This window comes from Fringilla coelebs (assembly GCF_963513975.1).
Source record: "Fringilla coelebs genome assembly, chromosome: 2".
Lineage (NCBI taxonomy): Eukaryota > Metazoa > Chordata > Aves > Passeriformes > Fringillidae > Fringilla > Fringilla coelebs.
The window spans coordinates 11410704-11431392 of record NC_140029.1 but is presented as its reverse complement, the minus strand read 5'-3'; the positions used below and the strand labels follow the sequence as shown (position 1 = coordinate 11431392).

The 20689-nt window shown below is 37.3% G+C and overlaps 1 protein-coding gene across 6 annotated transcripts in view; it reads right to left on the bottom strand.

Moving 5' to 3' along the window:
• DMD (dystrophin) overlaps positions 1–20689 on the bottom strand; it is a 972793-nt gene that overhangs the window by 162145 nt on the left and 789959 nt on the right. For all 6 annotated transcript variants that reach the window (XM_084201221.1, XM_084201219.1, XM_084201223.1 and 3 more), the window contains one exon: positions 347–493. In XM_084201221.1, the coding sequence (XP_084057347.1) occupies positions 347–493 (147 nt within the window). The remainder of the gene's footprint in view (positions 1–346; positions 494–20689) is intronic.

Here is a 20689-nt window from a genome sequence, read left to right as displayed (position 1 = left end):
TGAAAAATTTATTTTCCAAATATCTGGATTTGATAAATCAAAGCAATAATTTACAGTAAAAGTGAATTGTTCACAATGTTTCCCAAGCTCTGTGGAAGATAATGTATTATCTTTGAAATGTGTGCAAAACATGTGGCTTGCCCTTCACATTTTTAAACCATCAACAATATCAGGTTGGGCCTCTGTCTAATGCATTCATGAATGGTAACAATAAAACATTTTCTTGGGCTTTCTCATCTTTCATTCCTTAGCACGCCTTTGGTGCTATCCCACAGGGAACAAAGCACAGAGAAATAGAAATATTTACTTAAATGCAGCATAAAGAAAAGAGTCACATGAAATGTACCTGCAGCACCTTCCACCTTGTGTTTAGGTCCTCCACACAGCTGAGGTTGTACTGGGAGAGCTGCAGGTCCGGGGGAGTGAAGCGGTGAGCGAGCTCGTTGACGTGATGCACCTTTTCCTTGAGGGGAACAAGTTCTGCTCGATAAACCTGTGTGAATCAAATGGAAATACAAATTCGTATGAGCACGAACTTCAAAAACCATGGGCTCTGCTAGCAGCTGATTAGTAATGTAAAGATATTCCATGCCAAGCTGGAAGGAAAGAGCGTGCGGACGTGATTCCGTTCCCTGTTTGTTTAACTTCATATGGACTTTTCTGGTGCCAAGTGTAAGGCCTGGCATTTCAGAAGGTGCTGTGAATTTGGAAGCTTCACAGCCACTTCTGCCCAGTTTAGCCAAATTTCTAACCAGCATACCCACTGGGAGATGCACTGCAGAGCACACTTGTCTCCTGCTTCATCCTTTCCTTGTGTTTAACGTGTTCAGTCAGGATGGATGGGAGTGATGAGTAGTTTAACACAGGAAAACAGAGGAAGACAGCTGCTCCCAAATATCACAAATGGAAAAATGATGAAACTTTTACAGACCCCAATAAGGGGTATCCATTTTACCATGGACATTGTGCATGTTACAAAAAAGAAAAAAAAAAGGTTAATAATGGGAAGTCCATTAAAAAAAAAGAGAGAGAGAAAAAAAGAAGACTAAAAAATTGCTATGCATCCCAAACTGGCTTACATGATTCATACTTAAAAAAAATACAAAATCATGTTTATTTTAAGATAACATTTAAAACTATGCATAAAAGCAGTTTAGCTACTAATTTCAGTAATGTATGTGCCAGATTCTGCCAGTTAAAAACTTCTTCTTTTTAAAATCAACAACCTGATGAGGATGTCTCTGTGATGTATCTGGGTACATTAAGATAAATTCAGGGCACCATGACTTTATCAAAGAGAGGAATCTCTATGTAGATCTTCCACTGCTCCACATCAATATTTTCTAAGGAGACATTTATCAATTTTTAATGTGATAAAATATGTCAAAATGTAACAATGAGTGATTTCTAAAGGACAAATTCCGTAATTCTCAGGATCATGTTTTATTGCCATGTGATGACTGCACACAAAGGCAGAATAATTTACTTGCTATATTAGTCTGCTCTACAGCTCCTTTCTCTCAACATTTTTAATATAAACCACATGTGGTCTGCATCTCATTTTAGTTCATCAAATAACCTGAAATTATTGCCTAGTAATCTTTTCATCAACACATGATGCTAAATAAGGTAAAAAAAGCCCATCCAATATCTCAGTCAACCTTAAGAGTAAATAATATGAAGACATTCATAGACATTAGAATGCCATGAAGAGCACTAAAGGTAAACATCATTGAAAAATTGCTCCTCAAACATCTTTTAAAACCAGACTTGACTTCCATCAATTATGTTAAATTACCCTGCAACATAAGGAGTTAGACTGACTTAAGTGGTACTCATACAGTGAATGACTCTAATGATCAATCCCTAAAATACACCATCAGAAGGGAAGTGTATTTTGTAAAGGAAGTGCAGAGAAATATGCAAATGCCACGATGGGAGAGAAGGTGCATACATCAAGTTCATGACATAACAGTTGACTTCCCCATTTCACCAGTTTTAACCACTGGAGTAGAACTGACATTACTGGTGAGAACTGATTTATGGTGCAGGGCTGAGCAAGGTCTGAAATACAAAGAAAAGGAAGACAGCTCACGTTTGGTTTTACCCCAGAGAGTTATATATGTGCTTACCCTGCACTTTTTAGTTAGCAAGTGAGTTCAGAGAACAAACAGCATGCTGTAAAAGTAGACATTTGTTGTTGTAAAGTAAAGGCCTCAAAGGCTGAAGAAATGTGTACACCTCTACCTGAGCACTTCACTTACAAATGGTTGTTTTACTGCTTTTTTTTCTGTGATCTGCTATCAAGGCCCAAGGTGCCTGGTCATGACTCTGTGGCTTACATTTGGAATGATCAACTCAGTTCCTCCCAGGTTGCTTTGTTTCCAAGATGAGAGAGCACCCCTAATCTAGTGTCACCAATGACCACTTTGCATAAAATAAAGATATACATGGGTATATATTTAGATATCTTTTAACAGACAATATATAATGAAGGTAATCTAGAATAAAAATTAAATACACAAAAATACATATATACATATATATATATATATATATATATATATATATATATATATATATATATACACACACACATACATATAGAATAAAAAAACCTGACAGAATAAATGCCAATCAATAGATGCAAAGATCAGTTCTTAGACTACAATGCACTTAAATGTAGTTCCTGTACTAAATCAAGTTAATTTAACAGGATTAGGGTCACCTTTCTGACTGAAATCATCACTGCTTAGGCAAAGCACACAGGCCTTATCAGGCACTTGTTTTTAAACATATATTAACTTGTTTTTAAACATATATTAAAGTATCTGGCTGATTTCAGACCAATTATTTGTACTGCATTTTGGATTTGAAAGTACTGGTCTCACTTGAACACTGACATTAATTGCTAGATAAATCACACAGCCATTATACCTAGATAAAAAATTAATTATAAAATATTACATAATTAGTCAGCATTTTTTTTGACTGTAAGTTATATTACAGACCAAAAGGCTATGGCACAGAAGCAACCCACACTGAAAGCAATGAAATAGACAAGCAAGTAAAGAAGAAAACTCATCTTCAGCCTTCTCTTCAATCGATGTCCTAATTAATTTTTTTGTGCTGCCAGGATAATGATTTTTGCAATGTGATGATAATATTCCAATGCACAAAATGCCACAGCTTTTGCCTTTAAATTCAACATTCTGTATTCTATTATTGCTAAGCCTGAATTTTTGCTAGTGTTTTTATTAGGTGGCCAAATCCAAACATGATAAACAGCAAGAACAAAAAAAGGAATGCTAGTCATGAACAGCTATCTAATTAATGCCAATAAGCTTACAATTAGAAAACTGTAGACAGAAAAAAGAAAAATAACCACAGAAAGATTTGGAATATGACTCTGAAGTATTAAGGAGAAAGCAACTGTAAACCTTCTTTAAGCAATAGTTTATCACAAACATCTAGTCCATCAGTCAGCCTACATGATTCTAGAGCTAAGCATCTGTAGAAGAGGAAATTTAGAATTTTTATGGGAAAAGTGTTACAGAAATATTTATATTTCTAATAAAAATTTCGTATAATACCAGACTGGTTCATTTTTTCTATTTTTTTTTCCTTCTGCATAAAGAACACTAAACATATAACAGGTTTCTGTCGAAAAAAATTAAAGAATTATATTGCTGGTAGTTTAAAAACCAAAACACATGGTGAGTAGTAGTGTATTACTATCACAAGGAGATGTACCCATTAAATTGCTCAGAGTGCAAATGAATTCACAGTATGAACAGCGATAGGACAACCAGCCCCAAATTATCTTCATTATAACTGTCCTTATGCAAGAGAGAATTTCGATGGTTTGTGATACTCTAGGTGGTAGATTGGATTTTAAATGATCCGTACAGTCGTGTTGGAAAATATTTCAAAATCCCTTGGAAAACGAGCAAGGATTCTAGAAGAGTTTTAGTATCTGTCTGGTTAGGATGCCTGAGGAGCTATCCTAACTAGACAAATACTAAAACTCTGGAGAGCACACAGTGGCCATACTCAGTCAGATGAAAAGCTCATCTTGCCCAGTCCCTTGTCTGATATCAGCCAACACAATTCCTTAAGGAAGAAAGCAAGGGAAAGCACCAGGTTTCCTGTCCCTTGCACTCTTCCAGCTCAGCAGCTTGAGTCTCAGAGATTATGGAGCCAGAAGCTGTAATTTTATGTCAAATAGATCTTGATGGAATATTTTCCAAGGAATTCCATATTTGATTTTTGGACTAACATAAGGTTTTATGATCAAAAATATCCTCTGGTAAATTTAACATTTAGGTTAGAGTTTTGGGGTTTTTTTAAACCTATTTCTGGAGACACACTTGTGTCCTAAATCTTAGCTCATGAGAGACAGAGATCAACCATTCCTAGTGGACTTTGTGCTGTGTCAGGATGTACAAGACATAACATCATATTTTTTCCTTCCTTTTGCTTAAGATGCAAAGATGGAGATATATTTGATTAAATGTGGGTATCTGTAAGGTATGTACATCTGAGTTGTCTTTATATTTACATGGTTCCTTTATATCTACAGCTAATCAAACCCATCTTCTTGAGTTGAACATAATGTAAGGTTTTACTAAGGATGGCAAGAATCACATTCTGAATTGCAACAACAGAAATGAGCAGATTTTAATTGACTGTATAGGGTGCCTAGGCAAGTAACTCACATACAGACAGCTATCTGAAAAAAAAGGCAAAAATATCAGACAAACCCCACTCCAAGACCACTCATTCTGTCCTTGGATACCTTTTACCTAGTCTCTTATAATGGTTTTTATATTGGGGATCCCTAGCACTTCCTACAATATACATGCTACAGATACAACACTGTGGCATCATATTTTCTGCTTTTCCAGTAATTTTGAGTAATTATTCACATTTCATTTGGTTTTCTGAACAGTGTCCTGAGGATTGATGTAATGTTTTCAGAGACTTCTGTTATGATTCTAAGACTTCTTTCATGGGTGCTAAAGGAATGTTTGAAAGGCCTAAAGAGATCGATACTGTACACAGAAAGTTGGGATAACTTTTTCTACATTTTGCTTGAGATTTATCAGCATTTGATTTTGACTGCCATCGCTTTGCTGGCAGTCAGTAGTGTGAAGGCTTTCCATAGCTGTTTGCAGTCTACTGTCACCTTAAGTACTTTGAATAGGTTTGTATCATCAAGAAATGCCTCTGTATTAATAATTTTATTTTCCAGTTCATTTATGTACATGCTGGACAGCATAGACCTTCTGGAGCACATCATCTTCCTCTTTAGGAAAACTGACCTGTGCTTTTTGTTTCCCAATAATTGGCTATTTATCCACCAGAAGACCTTTTATGTTCTCTCAGTGGGACTTAGTTTCTTTGCTGGAAGACATCCTTAAAAGCCCTGGGAATGGCAAATCACCTATAGCCCCTTAAACATTCTGCCCATGATACCTTAAAGGCACAGCTGGAGGTGAAAGGTACACCTACTTTTACAAAACTGTTATCTCTTCTACACAATACCCTTTCCCAGATTTCCTGGTCTGTAGGTCCACAGGCCTGACTACATGCACTATTTGAAAATTATCACCATGTGTGTCCCTCACCACTCCTCATTAAAACCTCCTGATTTTAAATAAGAAAATGCTGTTAATAGTTACAGCTATTTTACACTTCCATTAGACCACTTGACCAAACAGCCATCTGGCTCTGCTGATTTAATCACCTTAATCAAGACAATTTGTTCTTTGCATTTTTGCTTCAAATAGGTTTCTTTATTATTTTCTTTAGCCACCCCATCTTTCCAGGTGGTTCTGAGTCCATTTGGATGGTATGGATTGGTTCTCAGGATGCAGTGCCTCTGTGCTGCCTTCACACACTTTTTCCTTTTGGTTCCTTTTCGGCAGGCTTCCTCATTTGTGTGCAGCTTTCTTTCTGAAAACTGAACACTGCTGTAGTGGATTTTTTGGGTTATTTTTGTCCCTGCAGAGTTGCTGACCTTTAGTTCATAATGATCCCTATTATGATAGCAATGTTTTGAACTTGCAGTGCTCAGCACCAAGCCAAATCTTTTCCCTACTGGTTATTCTCTTGGATTTTCTTATGTATTTTCTATTTAGTGCTGGAACTGCAATTCCAAAAGGATTTTAGGCTAGTGTCTGTAATTAGAGATCTGTTTCTAAGGCATTTTAGAAGATGCAGGATAAGCCTCCCAAAATTATTTGCAAGTCATTTTCTGCATATTTTTTATTAAATTTGTTTGTGCTTTGGGTATCCTATTCCAAAGTAGTAAAAACCACCAGGTAGCCCTCGCCCCTTTCCAGAGAATACCAACTCCATTTATGAGAATGTAATGCTTAGGGTTTTTTTTTTCAGATGTCTTTTCTTCCACATTTCACATGCCATGCGGCTGGTTTTATCCTTTCTTTTATTTAAGGAACCCTAACACAGACTGATTTTGCTTTGGAAAGCTGCCCAATGTTCAGAAGAGAGAGAAAAAAAATCTACTTCTTTTTATTTAAAGATTCACCAAAGGGGGGAGGGTGTTTTTCAATGCCAGGAAAAGGTTTGCTTTTTCTTTTAGGATTCATAAATGGGTTCCATAAAGACCGAAAGAAAATTCACTAATCATTCAAGTAGAAGAGTAAAAAAAAGAAAACAAGCTTATTTCAATAGCAGGATTACATATTTATACTAATTGTACATACTTACATATGTGTATATAATATATTTATATATATAAAAGATATAGTATATATTTATAATATATATAATCAATATTAAATGTTTTTCTAGCTTCATGGAGTTTTTGTTGCTGAATTCATCATAAAGTTCAGAAAGGAACACTGACTCTACAATGCACATTTTCTATTTCTTAACCCCTTCTCCCTCAGCCTCATGCTCTACTGCTGGCTGACAAACCAAACACAGAGTTCAGGAGTCCAATCAAAATTCAGTCAAGTGCCTGTAACTTCCAGCTCACTGATATTAATGGAATAGGGTGACTAATGCCCATTAAACCATTTGGAAAATACACCCTGAAAAGGAAGTATATTCCCAGAACATCATGTATTCCTTGTGCACAGAGGAAGACTAAAATGAGGACTGTTTTTTCTTTATTGTCTGCTATTGAAAAATGCCAGTGAAATATTAAAAATGCTTTTTCATATTTATTGTCCATATTCCTACTGATCCAAACATCTACCATGCACGTTTAGATGTATCCACAACAGTGCCTTCTCAGAACAAGTAGCACTTATGGAGCTTTATTGAGTATGAAATCATTGCTGTTTAGCATTTGCCACACTAACAAAGGAAAATAACAGCATGCACATACAGTCATATATCCTTATGGACACCCCAGTAGTACTGAGATTGAGTTTAGCTATATTTGTCTTAAAAATTGTATTTAATAAAAATGCAATATTTATTAATTATTTATTTGCAACTGGTATGCAAGTGTTCAATAAGAAACCTAAAGCAAGCTATTAAGCTTTACAATTATGATTCAAAATAGTCAGTATTCCTATTGGTTCCTACTTAACTGCAACATTTCTGGTGTGAAAAATAGCTAGGGGGCAGACCCATTTTGGGTGGTAGTCTGTCCTTTGCGTTCCTTCACAACACTTGGACTTGTAAACAGGTTTAAAAAAATCTATGTGAGACCACGTATGGACAATTAGTCCAGTATTATTGTGTAATATTTTTTCCCAGCTATATTGTCCTGAGTCACCCTGAACACACCAGTAAAAATCAAGACTCATTAGTGTTTCCCATGCTCATGGGCAGAGGGACAATGAATCTCACGGTGCATTTACGGCAGTACCCTTCTCTTGTTGCAAACAGGAGTTAAAAGAGACTTTAAAGTTCATTTCACCAATGCATCAAATGATTTAAATGTTCAGTGCCAGCTTCTGGAAATGAGTCTCTATCTATTTGGTCATGGATGGAACTGGCACGATGCCTGTATAAGATGTTAAAGGCAATTTGGCATCATCTCTAGATTTTTATTTCTCAAATTTTATGGACTGGCAATTATAGCAACACCAGCCTTTGATTTGAACACTATGTTTATGCTTAGAGCACAACATTGGAAATTAAAATTGATCCCGAAGTTAGTTTCCCCCAGAGACAGTAAATGCAAGACCTCAGTAGATAGTATCCTCTTTCACAAATGTTCATTTTTACAAGCCTAAACATGAGGAATTTAAAACAGTTTTCTTAGCTTTTTATAAAGGAAGGAAAAAAAAAAAAATTTGAAAATCATCTCTAGTTTTCCAGCAATGGTATTTACTATTTAGGCAGTTCATATCTTGTATTTATACAGGACAAATATTGTAGCAACTATATTTAGGAATTAAATGTTTTGCACTTCTTAATAAATTTTTTAAGACCATGCAAGCTTGGACATGTACAGAAACTGAAGGCAAGAACACAAATTTCTTACTGTTATTAGTGTTTAGATGCATAATGGTTTCTCAGTAATTTTGTATGTCTACTGAAAATCATTGCAAAGGCAACTAAAAAATGTTTTTATTCTCACAAAACTCTAAACTGTCATCACAGACTGGCTGAAGCTGGAAGGCCACTCTTGAGATCATCTAGCTCAGCTCTTCTGCTCAGAGCAGGGCCACTTGCCCAGGACCATGTCCAGTCAGATTTTAAATATCTCCAGTGATCAAGACTCCACCAGTTCTCTGGGCAACCTGTGCCAGTGTTTGAACAGCCACAGGCGTCTCTTCTCATATTCAGGTGGAATTTGATGGGTTTTAATTTGTGCCCATTGTCTCTTGTCAGTGGACAGTACTAAGAACAGTCCAGCTTTCTCTCCATTCCCTCTCATCAGGAATTTATGCACACTGATAAAATTCTGGGCTGCCTTGAGTCTCGAGGCTGAGCTGTCCCAGTTCTCTCAGCTCCTCCTCACAGGAAAGTGCTTCAGTCCTGTGACATTATTTGTGGTCCTGGACCTGTTCCAGGGAAATCCACACCTTTCTCATACCCTGGAGCCCAAAACTGGACCCAGCCCTGCAGGTGGAGCAAGGCTGAGCAGAGAGGAAGCTGATGGCAAAGCTCTGCCTAATGCTCCCCAGGGTGCTGTCAGCCTTTGCCATGAGGGTCTGTGGGAGAGACTTAAATATCACAATTTGCTCAAGGACTTTGCCACTGTAGCAAGCCAGGCAAAGAAGCAAACCTCATCTGTGACCACCAAAGCCCATCACATCTCAAATATGCCTTCTGGATTCTGAAATTTGGACTGTGAGTTAACCCCCCTGACAGGAACTTGAGATAATATCAAGGTGGTACTAATGTCCAGTCACCTCAGGTCTAAGGAAAGGTGAATGAAGCTGGGAGAAGGATGTTTTCCATCAAGGAGTCTGTGGGAAGGCCAGCTCAGCAACTGTGCTGGTAGCTGGCTGTGGCTGGGTCTGCTGGGGGGAGAACAGAGCCTGCTGACTGAAGACAGGAGACCCCTGACTCAAACAAAGAGAAAGAACAAGCATGGGACTAATTAGCACTGGAAGTGAGGGAATCATTTAACCAACTGAATGAGAGAGCTGTGTAGCCAATGAGCATTGATTCCTTTTTTTGTGCTAAAGCATATAAATGGTGAGAAGTTTTGAGCAACCTTGGAACCCCCATCGCTGAGAAGCCCAGGGTGAAGAGGATCAGTGGGATACTGCTGGATCCATGGGTGATGACTATGATTCCATCTGATCTCTTTCTCACTCTCACTGTCTTTCTCCGCTCCCTCTTCCCCCCTCAATCCTTTTCTATTTCTTTCTATCTCTCTACTTCACATTTTACTGTTAAATAAAATCCATACTATTGACTTTGGCATATAGTCTTGTTTGCACCTTAATTCAGGCAGAGACATCTCCCAAGTAATTGTAATAACTGGATTTTAAGAGTATGTTCCTGTCAGCTGTTTGTCTACCAGTACCCCAAGGCTCTTCTCTTCAGAGTTGCTTTCTGGCAATTGGTTTTGAGTGTGTATCTTTACCTGGGGTTCTTCCTCCCAGGACACAGGACTTGGCATTTCTCCTTGTTGAACTTCACAAGATCCCCTCAGTGTAATTCTCCATGTCAGGGTCTCTGTGAATGGCAGCCCAACCATCTGGTGTTGTAATGGCTGTTCCTCCCACTTCTGTATGAAGTGGGTAATTACTGAAGGTGAGCTCTGTCCCAGGGACCATTTCATTAATTCAGATGTTAAATGATATTGATTCAGGATCAACCACTGTGATATCTCACATATGACTTGCCTCCAATGCAACTTTCTAGTCCTTCAAATGCCTGGACATGTTTTAAAAGATTAGCTGTTCCATCACATCCCCAGAGATTTGGGTGAGGCTCAATAACCTGCAAGTCCTGCTTGAAGGTGAGAGTGACCCTTGCTCCCTTCCAGGATGCAATAATTTTCCCAGTTGTCATGACTCTTGAAGACAATCGATAATGGCCTTTCAGTAACTCCTCCCAACTCATTCTGCACTCATAACTGCATCCTTAGGACTCAGGTATGACCAGAATTATGAGCATGATCATGCCCTTACATGTTCCACCATGGGTATTTCTCACACTTAGTGTGAAGCAGACTTCAGGAAAAGGCCAACAGTCTGTTTCCCTGCTCTGTGAGCAGCACTTACACAGGGCTGTGGCCTCCTGCCAGCCTGACATTTTCATGAAGAATTCCCTCAAATAGGAGAGTCTCCTGCTAGCACTGGCTGATGTTAAACCCCAATTCTCACAAGCAGTGAAACACACAGAAAAGAACATCTGGCACTGTGAAGAAAATATGAGATGGCTTAGGGAGAAAAGTTCTCCTGTGTCAGATGAATTTCTGCTGGGGGAAGGTTTTACACAAGCAGCAGCTGCAGCTAAATCAGAGCAGGATCCACGTGCACAGTAAGGTGAGGGGTTGCCCTACACCTGCCATAGCAGGTTCCCAGCACTGAGGATTCTCCCCTCAGCTCACTTGGTGTCAGAGTGGAGAAGTATTCGTGGGCCAGAGCAATTTGCATTTTATATTTAAAACCACGCAAGGCTGAACTGTCCCAGGACAGTTTAACAGTCTCCATCTTTTTCGTTCAAAATGATTTAGTTTCTTCTTTGAGGGGTTTGGTGTAGTCTGATTCAAATTTCATTGAAACCTGGGTTTGTCAGCTTCCAGCTCAATATGCTACACTTAGCTTGCTTTTAAACTCACCCTGTATTTTTATTTGATTTTAGTGCTCCTGGGGACAGGCGGTGTTGAGACAAAATGGATTTCAGCTGATTTAATTTTCCATCCTATATATTTTTATAAACTCAGAAATGACCAAGCAACAGTGCACTACAGTAGAATATAAATCCTCTTCTGGGATAAAAATAGTTCAAACAAAAAATATCAAGGGAGGAAGAAAATCAAATTCCCTTTAAGTTCTCTCCCATTTTGAATTCTGTATTTCTAAAGCAGTAAAACATTACATTTTTCAAAAGTTATTTCCTGCTGTTTGGAAGACTAACTCAGTATTTCTTTTAAAATAAATTTATTAACATTTGAATAGATGAAATGAAAAATGAACTAATGCCAGGTATTAATTTTCTTCTTTTCTGAACTCTCAAGGGAAAAAGCTATAATTTGTAGCAATGTTATATCTAGTAGAAAATATTTATTTATTAGGATGCCTAATTTAATGAACAGAAGCACACTAATAAATAGATGCACTTATCCTGAAACAGAGAGCACTAGGCTACTATAATTTTTGATCTATTTATTTATTTAAAATCAACAGTTGATATACAGTTTTATGATTCCTGAACAAATACAAGCTGTGTTACTGCCTTGCCACTTATTCTGAAATTGTGTTGTCTTCCATGGAGGGGAAAAAGTAAATAAGCCAATTTTGATTGTAATTCACTCTACAAGAGCAACTCTAACCATGTCATGGCAGAGCCCATGACTGCTGAAGTGTTATAAACAGCTCCACACCAATTTTTCCATATAATCAAAGTCAATTACTCAGTTACTTTGCAACCAAGAAGAGATGAATTACCTTGGAACTGTAAATAACAAGAAAGATTTTAAAGTGTGATCTGAAAGTCTAACACTGACTACACCAAGGTCACAAGAAACATAAAAGAAATTTTGCAAAGGAGAGGTTCCCTTTAGAATGGCTTCAGACAGCACTATTAAAGCTAAGAGCACTTGCAAAGTATATATGCTTAGGTTGTAGACTCAGTGAAATTGTTTTAAATCATTAATAACAGTGAATCTATTGCTATTAGTTAATTTGTACACAATATATGTTAAATATAGAAGCAGAAAAGGTTGGATAATAACCTGTGTTCCCCACCAAATGCTCTTTCAGGTTATAGCAACTCCTTGTCCTCAGAAAATAGTTGCTACAAAGCAAATCTCTGTTGTGCAGTAAAGCAGCATGGCATTTTAAAGGCAAATGCACTTTTCCACTGCTTCTCCCAGTTTTGGCCAGGACAGAGGTGGTTTTCTCACTGTAGTCATGAGAGAGAGCAGGGAAATCTGGGCAGAGGCTGGGCTGGGGGTTGTGAGCCTGGGCTGTATTCCATACTCCTTACCTTCCACCCCATTGCTGAGGGATGGTTTTCTGGAACAAACCTGGGGTGTTGGCTGGAGTCGGGGAAAAGGGGGCCATGGAGGGGCCAGGGCCATTTTTGCCTTTTATCTCGGTGGCCACACAAGGCCTTGGCCAGTGAATATCCTTTTTTGTATGTAAATCACACAGTCTTTTGTGTACTTTTGCTATTAATGTTGTTGCTGTTCCTGTTAGTTTTTCTTATTTCATTGCTGCTTTTCAAGCAAATTCTTGTTAATTCAGAATCTCTGTTTTTGTCTCCCTCTTATGGAGAGGCAGGTGAGGGGGAAGGAAACACTTTCACTGGGGTTTATTTTCCAACTGGGTTTTAAAACCATCACACTGACAAAAAAAGAAAAAAGAAAAAAAAAAGGCAGTTTAAACCAGAAAGATTGCAACACCTGTATTATAACATCACAAAACACCTCAAGCTTCCAGATATCAGCAGGTGGATGCTGTAGCTCAGGAGGAAAAATATGGATACATACAAAACTTAGCTTAGAGACTGCTAAAACACAGATTGTTTTCTGACACTTGACCAACATTAAACAATTCATACAACAAGCTTCAGAAATTCCTCATTTTTTCCAACAAAAAGCTACCAGAGATCTTAAAGGAAATCTCTGCTTTCTTCTATCATGTCTTTAAGTTTACCCTGTAGGTATTTCATAATGTTTAGCCTCATAAAGTTGATATCTCTAGTAAGGGGGATAAAGCTTTTCATAGAGCTTAAGGCCAAAAGAAGTTATTACAGTCCAGTCAGTCTCAATATCCAGAAGAATGCAGATCAGATGGACCTGCAGCTTTGTTGAAAGCTCTGTGTTCCAGTTCTTGAATTAAGATTGAAACTCCCTTCCCCACCTTTTCATCACCACTGTACAATGTGTGTGGAGTGAGCATGGGTGAAACACCAGGTCAACACAGAATCACAGAATGGCTCGGGTCAGAAGGGACCTTTAAGATCATCTATTTCCAACCCTTCTGCCATGGACTGGGAACCTTTCACTAGACCAGGTTTCCCAGAGCTCCATCCAGCCTGGCCTTGAACACTTCCAGGGATGGGGCATCCTCATTTTATCCAGGCAAACTGTTCCAGTGTCTCACCACCTTCACAGTAAAGAATTTCTTTGTAATATCTAATCTAAACCTCTTTAAGACTGAAGCCATTATCCCTTGGCCCATCACTACATGCTCTTGCAAATAGTCTCTCTTCATCTTTCCATCTTTACTGGAAGGCCACAGTTAGGTTACCCTGAACCCTTCTCTTTTCCAGGCTGTACAATCCCAAGTCTCTCAGTGCTAAGGCTGCTGATTGGAGGGGTGCTCTATCCCTTTCTTCACCTTGGTGGCCTCTGGACTTGCTTCAACATCTCCATGTCCTTCCTGTGCTGGGAGCCCAGAGCTGGGTGCAGCCCTGCAGGTGCGGTCTGACGGAGCAGAGCAGAGCAGAGCAGAGCAGAGCAGAGCAGAGCAGAGCAGAGCAGAGGGGCAGAATTCCCTCCCTCCCCTGCTGCCTACAGGGCTTTTGCTGCAGCCCAGGTTGTGTTTGGCCTTCTGGGCTGTGAGTGCTCACATCCAGCCTCTCAGCCACCAGCAACCCCAAATCCTTCTCAGCTGCTCTCAACGTGTTCCTCCCCAGCCTGGATGGAGATCAGGGGTTGTTGCCCTGACCTAGGTGCAGCACCTTGCACTTGTTAAATCACATGAGATACCCATGGGCCTACCTGAGGTGTAAATTCCTAGAGTTCTTACATATAATAAGAATATCTTTCAACAGTGCCAGAGAAGAATTCAGTTCTAACATAGATTTTAGCAACTGCAAGTGACAGTGATTTACTTTTTAAGCTAATGCAGGAAGAAAGAATATTAAAATGAAATGCTGAAAAGGAGACACTTAAATAAAACTTTAAAAATTAAACACATTTCGGGTTTCTAAAACAGTACCAGACATAGGCTGGGCAACTGTCATAAGCAGTGGCCACCTTTCCAGGCATTCAGGCTGAAATCCTTCTGGGTGGCTGCCTTGCCATGTCTTTAGGGGCAGAAGGCTGTGGCTCTGGGAAATGGGCAACAGTGGCTTCTGCTGTGACTGATGAAAACTATCATTCTTAATCCAATGAACAATTGAACCTAACTAAAATAAAATAAAAAAAACTTTCAGGTAAAATTTAAAAATAATAAGAATAATTTGAGTGGCATTGCTGTCTGGACAAATTAGTTTCACTGATTCAGTTGCCCTATTTGTAAACTGAGGATAAAACTTCTATTGTAGTCTCAGAAAGAAGATGAGAAAATTAACTCATGTTATCTGGAAAATGAGGAGCACTATAAAAGTGCTAAGTAGCAATTATAAAGTTTTATTATCAGTTAACCTTTGCCAAAAAAATGAAATAAAACTCTATTAGGACTTAAATTTATAAAGATGAAAATGAGAAATGTGTAACTCACCGGCTCCCTGATAAACATTCCAGGCAATCTAACATTCATTGCACTCCCTACATCAAACAGTCCCTAGACAATTACTGGGTACCAGCACAGGAGCTTGATAAATTGATTTTACTTTGCTCATTGATTTTCCCATGTCATAGAAACAATATCATTACAGAATCTACACACTTGATTGTTCCCAAGAATTCATTATGTCAATATTTTAAGAAAAGATTTCATTAGAAACACAGTACTGACAGATTTTTTCATGGAAAAAAATTGCCTCATCACACAAACAAACAACATTAAAATTAATTTCTGGTACTCTTCCCTTTTCCCTCCTCTCCTGTCTCAGTGAATGTCCGTGTGTCTGGTTATATAATAATTGCTGGTATGTCCTTTTTCCTTGCATAGGAGTGTTTCAGTAGCAGGCTATATATAAGAGATCAGAGTTATGTTATAAATACTCCTTAGGTGTAACTTTGCTCCCTTTAGCCACACAGCTCCCTGTGCCACACTCACTAGGAAAGCCTGAATAAAATGGTCCCTTAGTAAGAAATGTGTTGCTCACATTGAACTTTTTTCCCCTCTTGGCTAAATATTTACATTTCCAGGTCATAAGAAAAAGAAGGCTTTTGAACAGAACCAAAACAGTTCAAGAGCATCTTTGATTTAATGGCACGTCTTGGAATGTTAATACTTTGCCATCAGACTTATATCTATGCGTGCTGCATTTATATGGCAAACTTGAAACAAAAAGGGATGCTAAATGTCAGAGTCCCTGCTATAGCCATGCCACTTAGGTACTTAAAAATTAATGTTTAATTCTCCTTCTAAAAGCTCAAGTCTCATTCTTCCCTCTGATAAACTGATAAAGAGAAATATCTTAAAAATGTTCTGGTCTGACCTCAATTCTGAACTTCAGAGGCATAAAACGGCAGACAAGTCTTTATACATGTATTAGTCAGTTCTCTCAGCAGGGTATCAGAAACCAAGATCAGAGATTGCCAATACTTAAAAAGTCAAAATCTGTCTGCAGATGTGCATGCTGAACTCCCACTGAAATCAGCAGGGTGAATTCATTCATACAAGGAAAAATTTGGCTCTAAATGAAATATGTTGATCTAATAATAGCATCTTCTACCAAACTGGGTTGGAGGTAGAAAAGATTTCCACCTTGACCGGTCAGCCTTTTTAGAGCTCAAGAATTTTCCTGCACTAGTTGTCAGGGAAAAGCTATCAGTATTTTTTAGCCCAAACATGCTTAATCAAAGAGAAAATAGTTAATATGCTCTACTAATAATTGTGTTACTACAGATAACACAAATCTGATAGAAATTGGGTTAAATTGGTACAGTTCTTTTCCATGTGCTTGTTCTTTGCAAAGTGGTCTACAAGTAGCTGCTCCTTACTCTAGCTGTGATTCCTCAGAAAGTTAATTAAAGAATACTCATTTTTGTTTCTTTGTTAGCAGAGCAATGCTGCTTTTTCTGTATCACAATTATGCTACTGTTTCCCAATAAGTAGTATGGTGAGGAGCAGTTGCAATTTTAAAAGACGAGGATTTCACTTTGCCTGCTCATCATCATTCCTATGTATAACAAGATTTTGCATTCTTCCTTAAAACAGGTAGCTTGATATAGACATAAAAACCTATGTAATCTAGTCTCTGTAAAAACTATAGATACAGTGGTAGCATCTAAACTTGAGATAAGAAATATATAAATTATTTCAAAAGAAGTCAGCAGAGGGAATGATTGTTTGCTTCAGGTTTTTAAAATAGATTTAGATTTAGGCTATTACCATAAAGAACTATCCAATTTTATCTGACTGATTACATAGGAGGAACATAAGGCAGATTGTACTTTAAAATTTAATGTGTATCAGTAAAACTACCTGATTATTATATACTAAACACCAACTTTTGAACATATTCCTTTTTGTATAAGAAAATAAATTGATTCATAAGCTGTTTAAATGAGATTGAGAGGACACGGGACACAACTGAGTAACTTTCATCTCCTACAAGATAAGAAACATACCAGGGCTAAAATCTGGTACAACTACGTGACAAAACAGTTCATGGTTTTCAACTCAATTTCATATTTAAGAAAAACCTTAGCAAATTAAACTTGCCCTCAACAGTGACAACCAAACAACCCTACTATATTGTCTCTTGTATAAAAATATATTTAAAAGATGGGAAAACACAACACACCAGGCTGTCACCAATTCAGTAATATGGTTAGCTGAAGTGTCTTTGATGTATAAAAACATCTTAAAAGTTGACCCATTAACAAATTGAACAGACTTCAAGTATTTATTTCGTTATAGCAAACTCCACAAAGTTTTAAATTCACAGGAATATTATATATCATAAGGACATCTGTAGGATGTCAAAGTGTTCCAGTGAATTTCAGTATGGTTTTGGGTTATTTTAAAATAGATTTTATTATGCTCTTATGTACTCTAATATTTTAGTTTATATTAGCAGTAAAACAGTTGATGAAGAGTTGATATTTTGTAAAATCTGGTTTTATTGACCATATTTATTTTTAAAACCTAAAGGTCCTCTAGTATGCCATGAGATAATCTCCTCCTTTTACAGCATCTTAGAACAATCTCTAAATTACAAGTATTTTACTAATACCAAATCTGCTCAGAAAGATCATCTCTAATTTTCTTAGGAACTGATTTTTGGGTTTTGGAAACTGGAAAATTCATTAGTAGGAAATGGTTATTCTGTATATAAGAGTTCTAAAACTCCCAGAGTCCAGCACAGAACTTATTAGGAGACTCACTTAAGGAAATAGAACATCTTAACCCAGATTGATTATAGCTCTTGGTGGTAACAGCTGGCTTCAAATTAAACTAAAAAAATGTATATGCATTTTGAAGCAGTTTAAGAGCATGTCATAAATAACTATTGTATGATTCTTTCACAGAATAATGTGTATGAAATGGTGAGCTTGAGAGCCATTTGCAACAGTAATTACTTTAGTTATAGTATGAAGAAAACATTAACACTTCCATCTCCTACACTGCAGGCAAATAGTTTCCTATTCAACAATGAACCAATAGATGCTGTCATCTTCTAATTGTACAAACAGTTAGAAAACACCTAATCAAAAAATAGTTCATAGTCTAAAACTCTAGATATAAAATTCTTTAGCATTTTTGTGGTTTTTATAACTAAGAATATTAAGTGTAGATATTGTAGAAAGTCTATCAGTAAAGAAAGAGAATGAAAAAATATCTCAGAAGCTGCTATATGTGTGGTGACATTTTATGTTACAGACTGGACAGCATGAGCTCTGCTAACTTAGTTTGGTACATATCATAATTTTATGTTAGTAAAAATTAACAAGAGAATAGGCATCACATTGCAATCTGACCTCTATTTGGCTGAACAAGGCTCTGGCACTGCTATTGGTATCAAGCTGATTGGAAATTCTGGCTATCAATACATCTTCCAGGGAATTATTTCCTACAGAGATTCTATTGATAGATTTAAAACTGATCTCCAGTACTCCAGTACTGATCTCCATTGGTAGGAGGGAATGAATGGGGACTATTGTCTTGCTTCTAGGTGTCATTCATTAATTTCCCTCTATGTGACCCCTAATAGCTCCATATAAGAATTTTTTTTTTTTAAAGAATAGAAAATTTTCAATTACCCAAGCATTTAAAATAATTTTGGGATGAAAACATAAATTAAAAATTCAACAACTCTGCTGTCAAAATCTCCATATTAGGCAGCTGTCAGCAGAGTTTCCTCAAAACACCCCTGTAAGAGTTCACTTTGCTGAAATGCCTCTTTACAGCACAGCAGTACCAAAGTGGACTACAGAGAAATATATAATACTTTAAATATGATGATGATGATGATGAACTAACTACCCTCATTCAGTGTCCTGAAAATGAGGCTGCTGATTTAGTATTAAAATGCTTGTAATAATATGGAATTTCAATCTTTGCAAAACCGTTTCTTTCTATGGCTTGATATGAACAGAACTGAAACTCAGCTAATTATCTGAATGGGTTGTCTTACTTTTGTCTCATTTTATCTCATCATGGGAAAGATGACTAGGGGCAAAAGGATTGTCCCCAGTCCCTGCACACAGTGAATCAGTTTGGAGTTGATGATGAGCAGATCAGTGATCAGTTCATTTTTGATTTATGAATAACTGCAAACTCTATTTGTTTTACAAATAAATAAATTTCAGGCTGACATTTTCCAGTGAACATTTGTCAGTGACATACAATTGACTTCAACTGCCAATTAAGCTGAAGAAAGTCTGAAATAAACAGCATATAATTCAACAATAAATTGTATTAAAATTGCAAATAGACTTTGAAAAAAGAATTTAAAAGGATACTTGCAGCCTTTATGAATATCCTTGTTACATTAAATACATAAAGTCCATAATCTATACACAAAGTCCATGTAACTGCTCTACTCATAACTATAAAAGTGAATCTGCAAGAACAACCAGCAGTTCTTAAGTAGCAAGACTAAGACTTTCATGAAAATTCCTTGCAGAAAAATACAAAAGTTATGTCACCAAATTCTGTTCTGCTTTTCACAGTTATCAATCATTATACTGAGTCAAGGTGCTCTCTTTTTGTGACAGTGAGGGAGAACTAATTATTATATAGCAGACTGGAGTTAATTGAAAAAAAGTCTACATGATTCTACATGAATAGCCCTTTATTTGGAAGTTGTGCTAGAGATATGCACATCTATTTTGAACTAAAGAAATGACAGACACTACTGCCCACTCTTCATTATTTTTGTTCTTGAGTTTTTTGTTTGTTTTGGGTTTGGTTTTGCTTGGTTGTTTTGTTTTGTTTTATGGAGGTTGCAAAAAAAAATTTAAATTATGATGCAGCTATATTCATGGAGTCTAGAGGCTCTGCTGCTCCCTTACAGTGCTGTGTATGACAGAAAACTGAACCAGTTATATTGCTGCTAGTGGTATGTTAAAATATCACTGGCAGAAAAAAGTGCTTTGCATTGTGCTCTCCTGAGTATGTTGAGAGTAGCTGAACTACCTTCAGCTAAAAATAAACCTCACCATTAAAACTAGCTTCTCAGGCACAAAACTCTGTGCATAACATCTCAAAACAATGGCTTTTAAATTAAGAAACCTAATTTTCCAGAGTGGAAAAGTATAAAAACCTGAAACTTCCTATGGGTACTAATTTCTGTTAATATTTCTCAGCAGATGTCTGCAGAGAGACAACAAAACAGTGAGGAGGTATCAGCACGACATGTAATGATTGTTGCATGCTGCTAGCATAATCATTATCATGGTTTTGCATGGCAAAGGAGAATCTTTGGGGAAGAAAGAGAGAGAAATTGGTTCTACCATCAATTCCTGGAATGGGTCTTTGAATAAGATACCAAGTGGATGAGGTAGGCATGATTGCATATCAATTGCATAGCGGCAAAAGCTTAATATAAAATCTGAGTTGGTGGTCTCATGGGACCCTAAGTGTTCCAGGGAGGCTGATGAAAAGAACATTTTGTTAGTGATTGCAAGGAGAAAGCATCATTGATTTTGCTGCAGAAGGGAGTAGAAGTCATAGGCCATGTCTAAAATATGACTTGAGCTACAATCAAACTGATCAGGCAATGGATA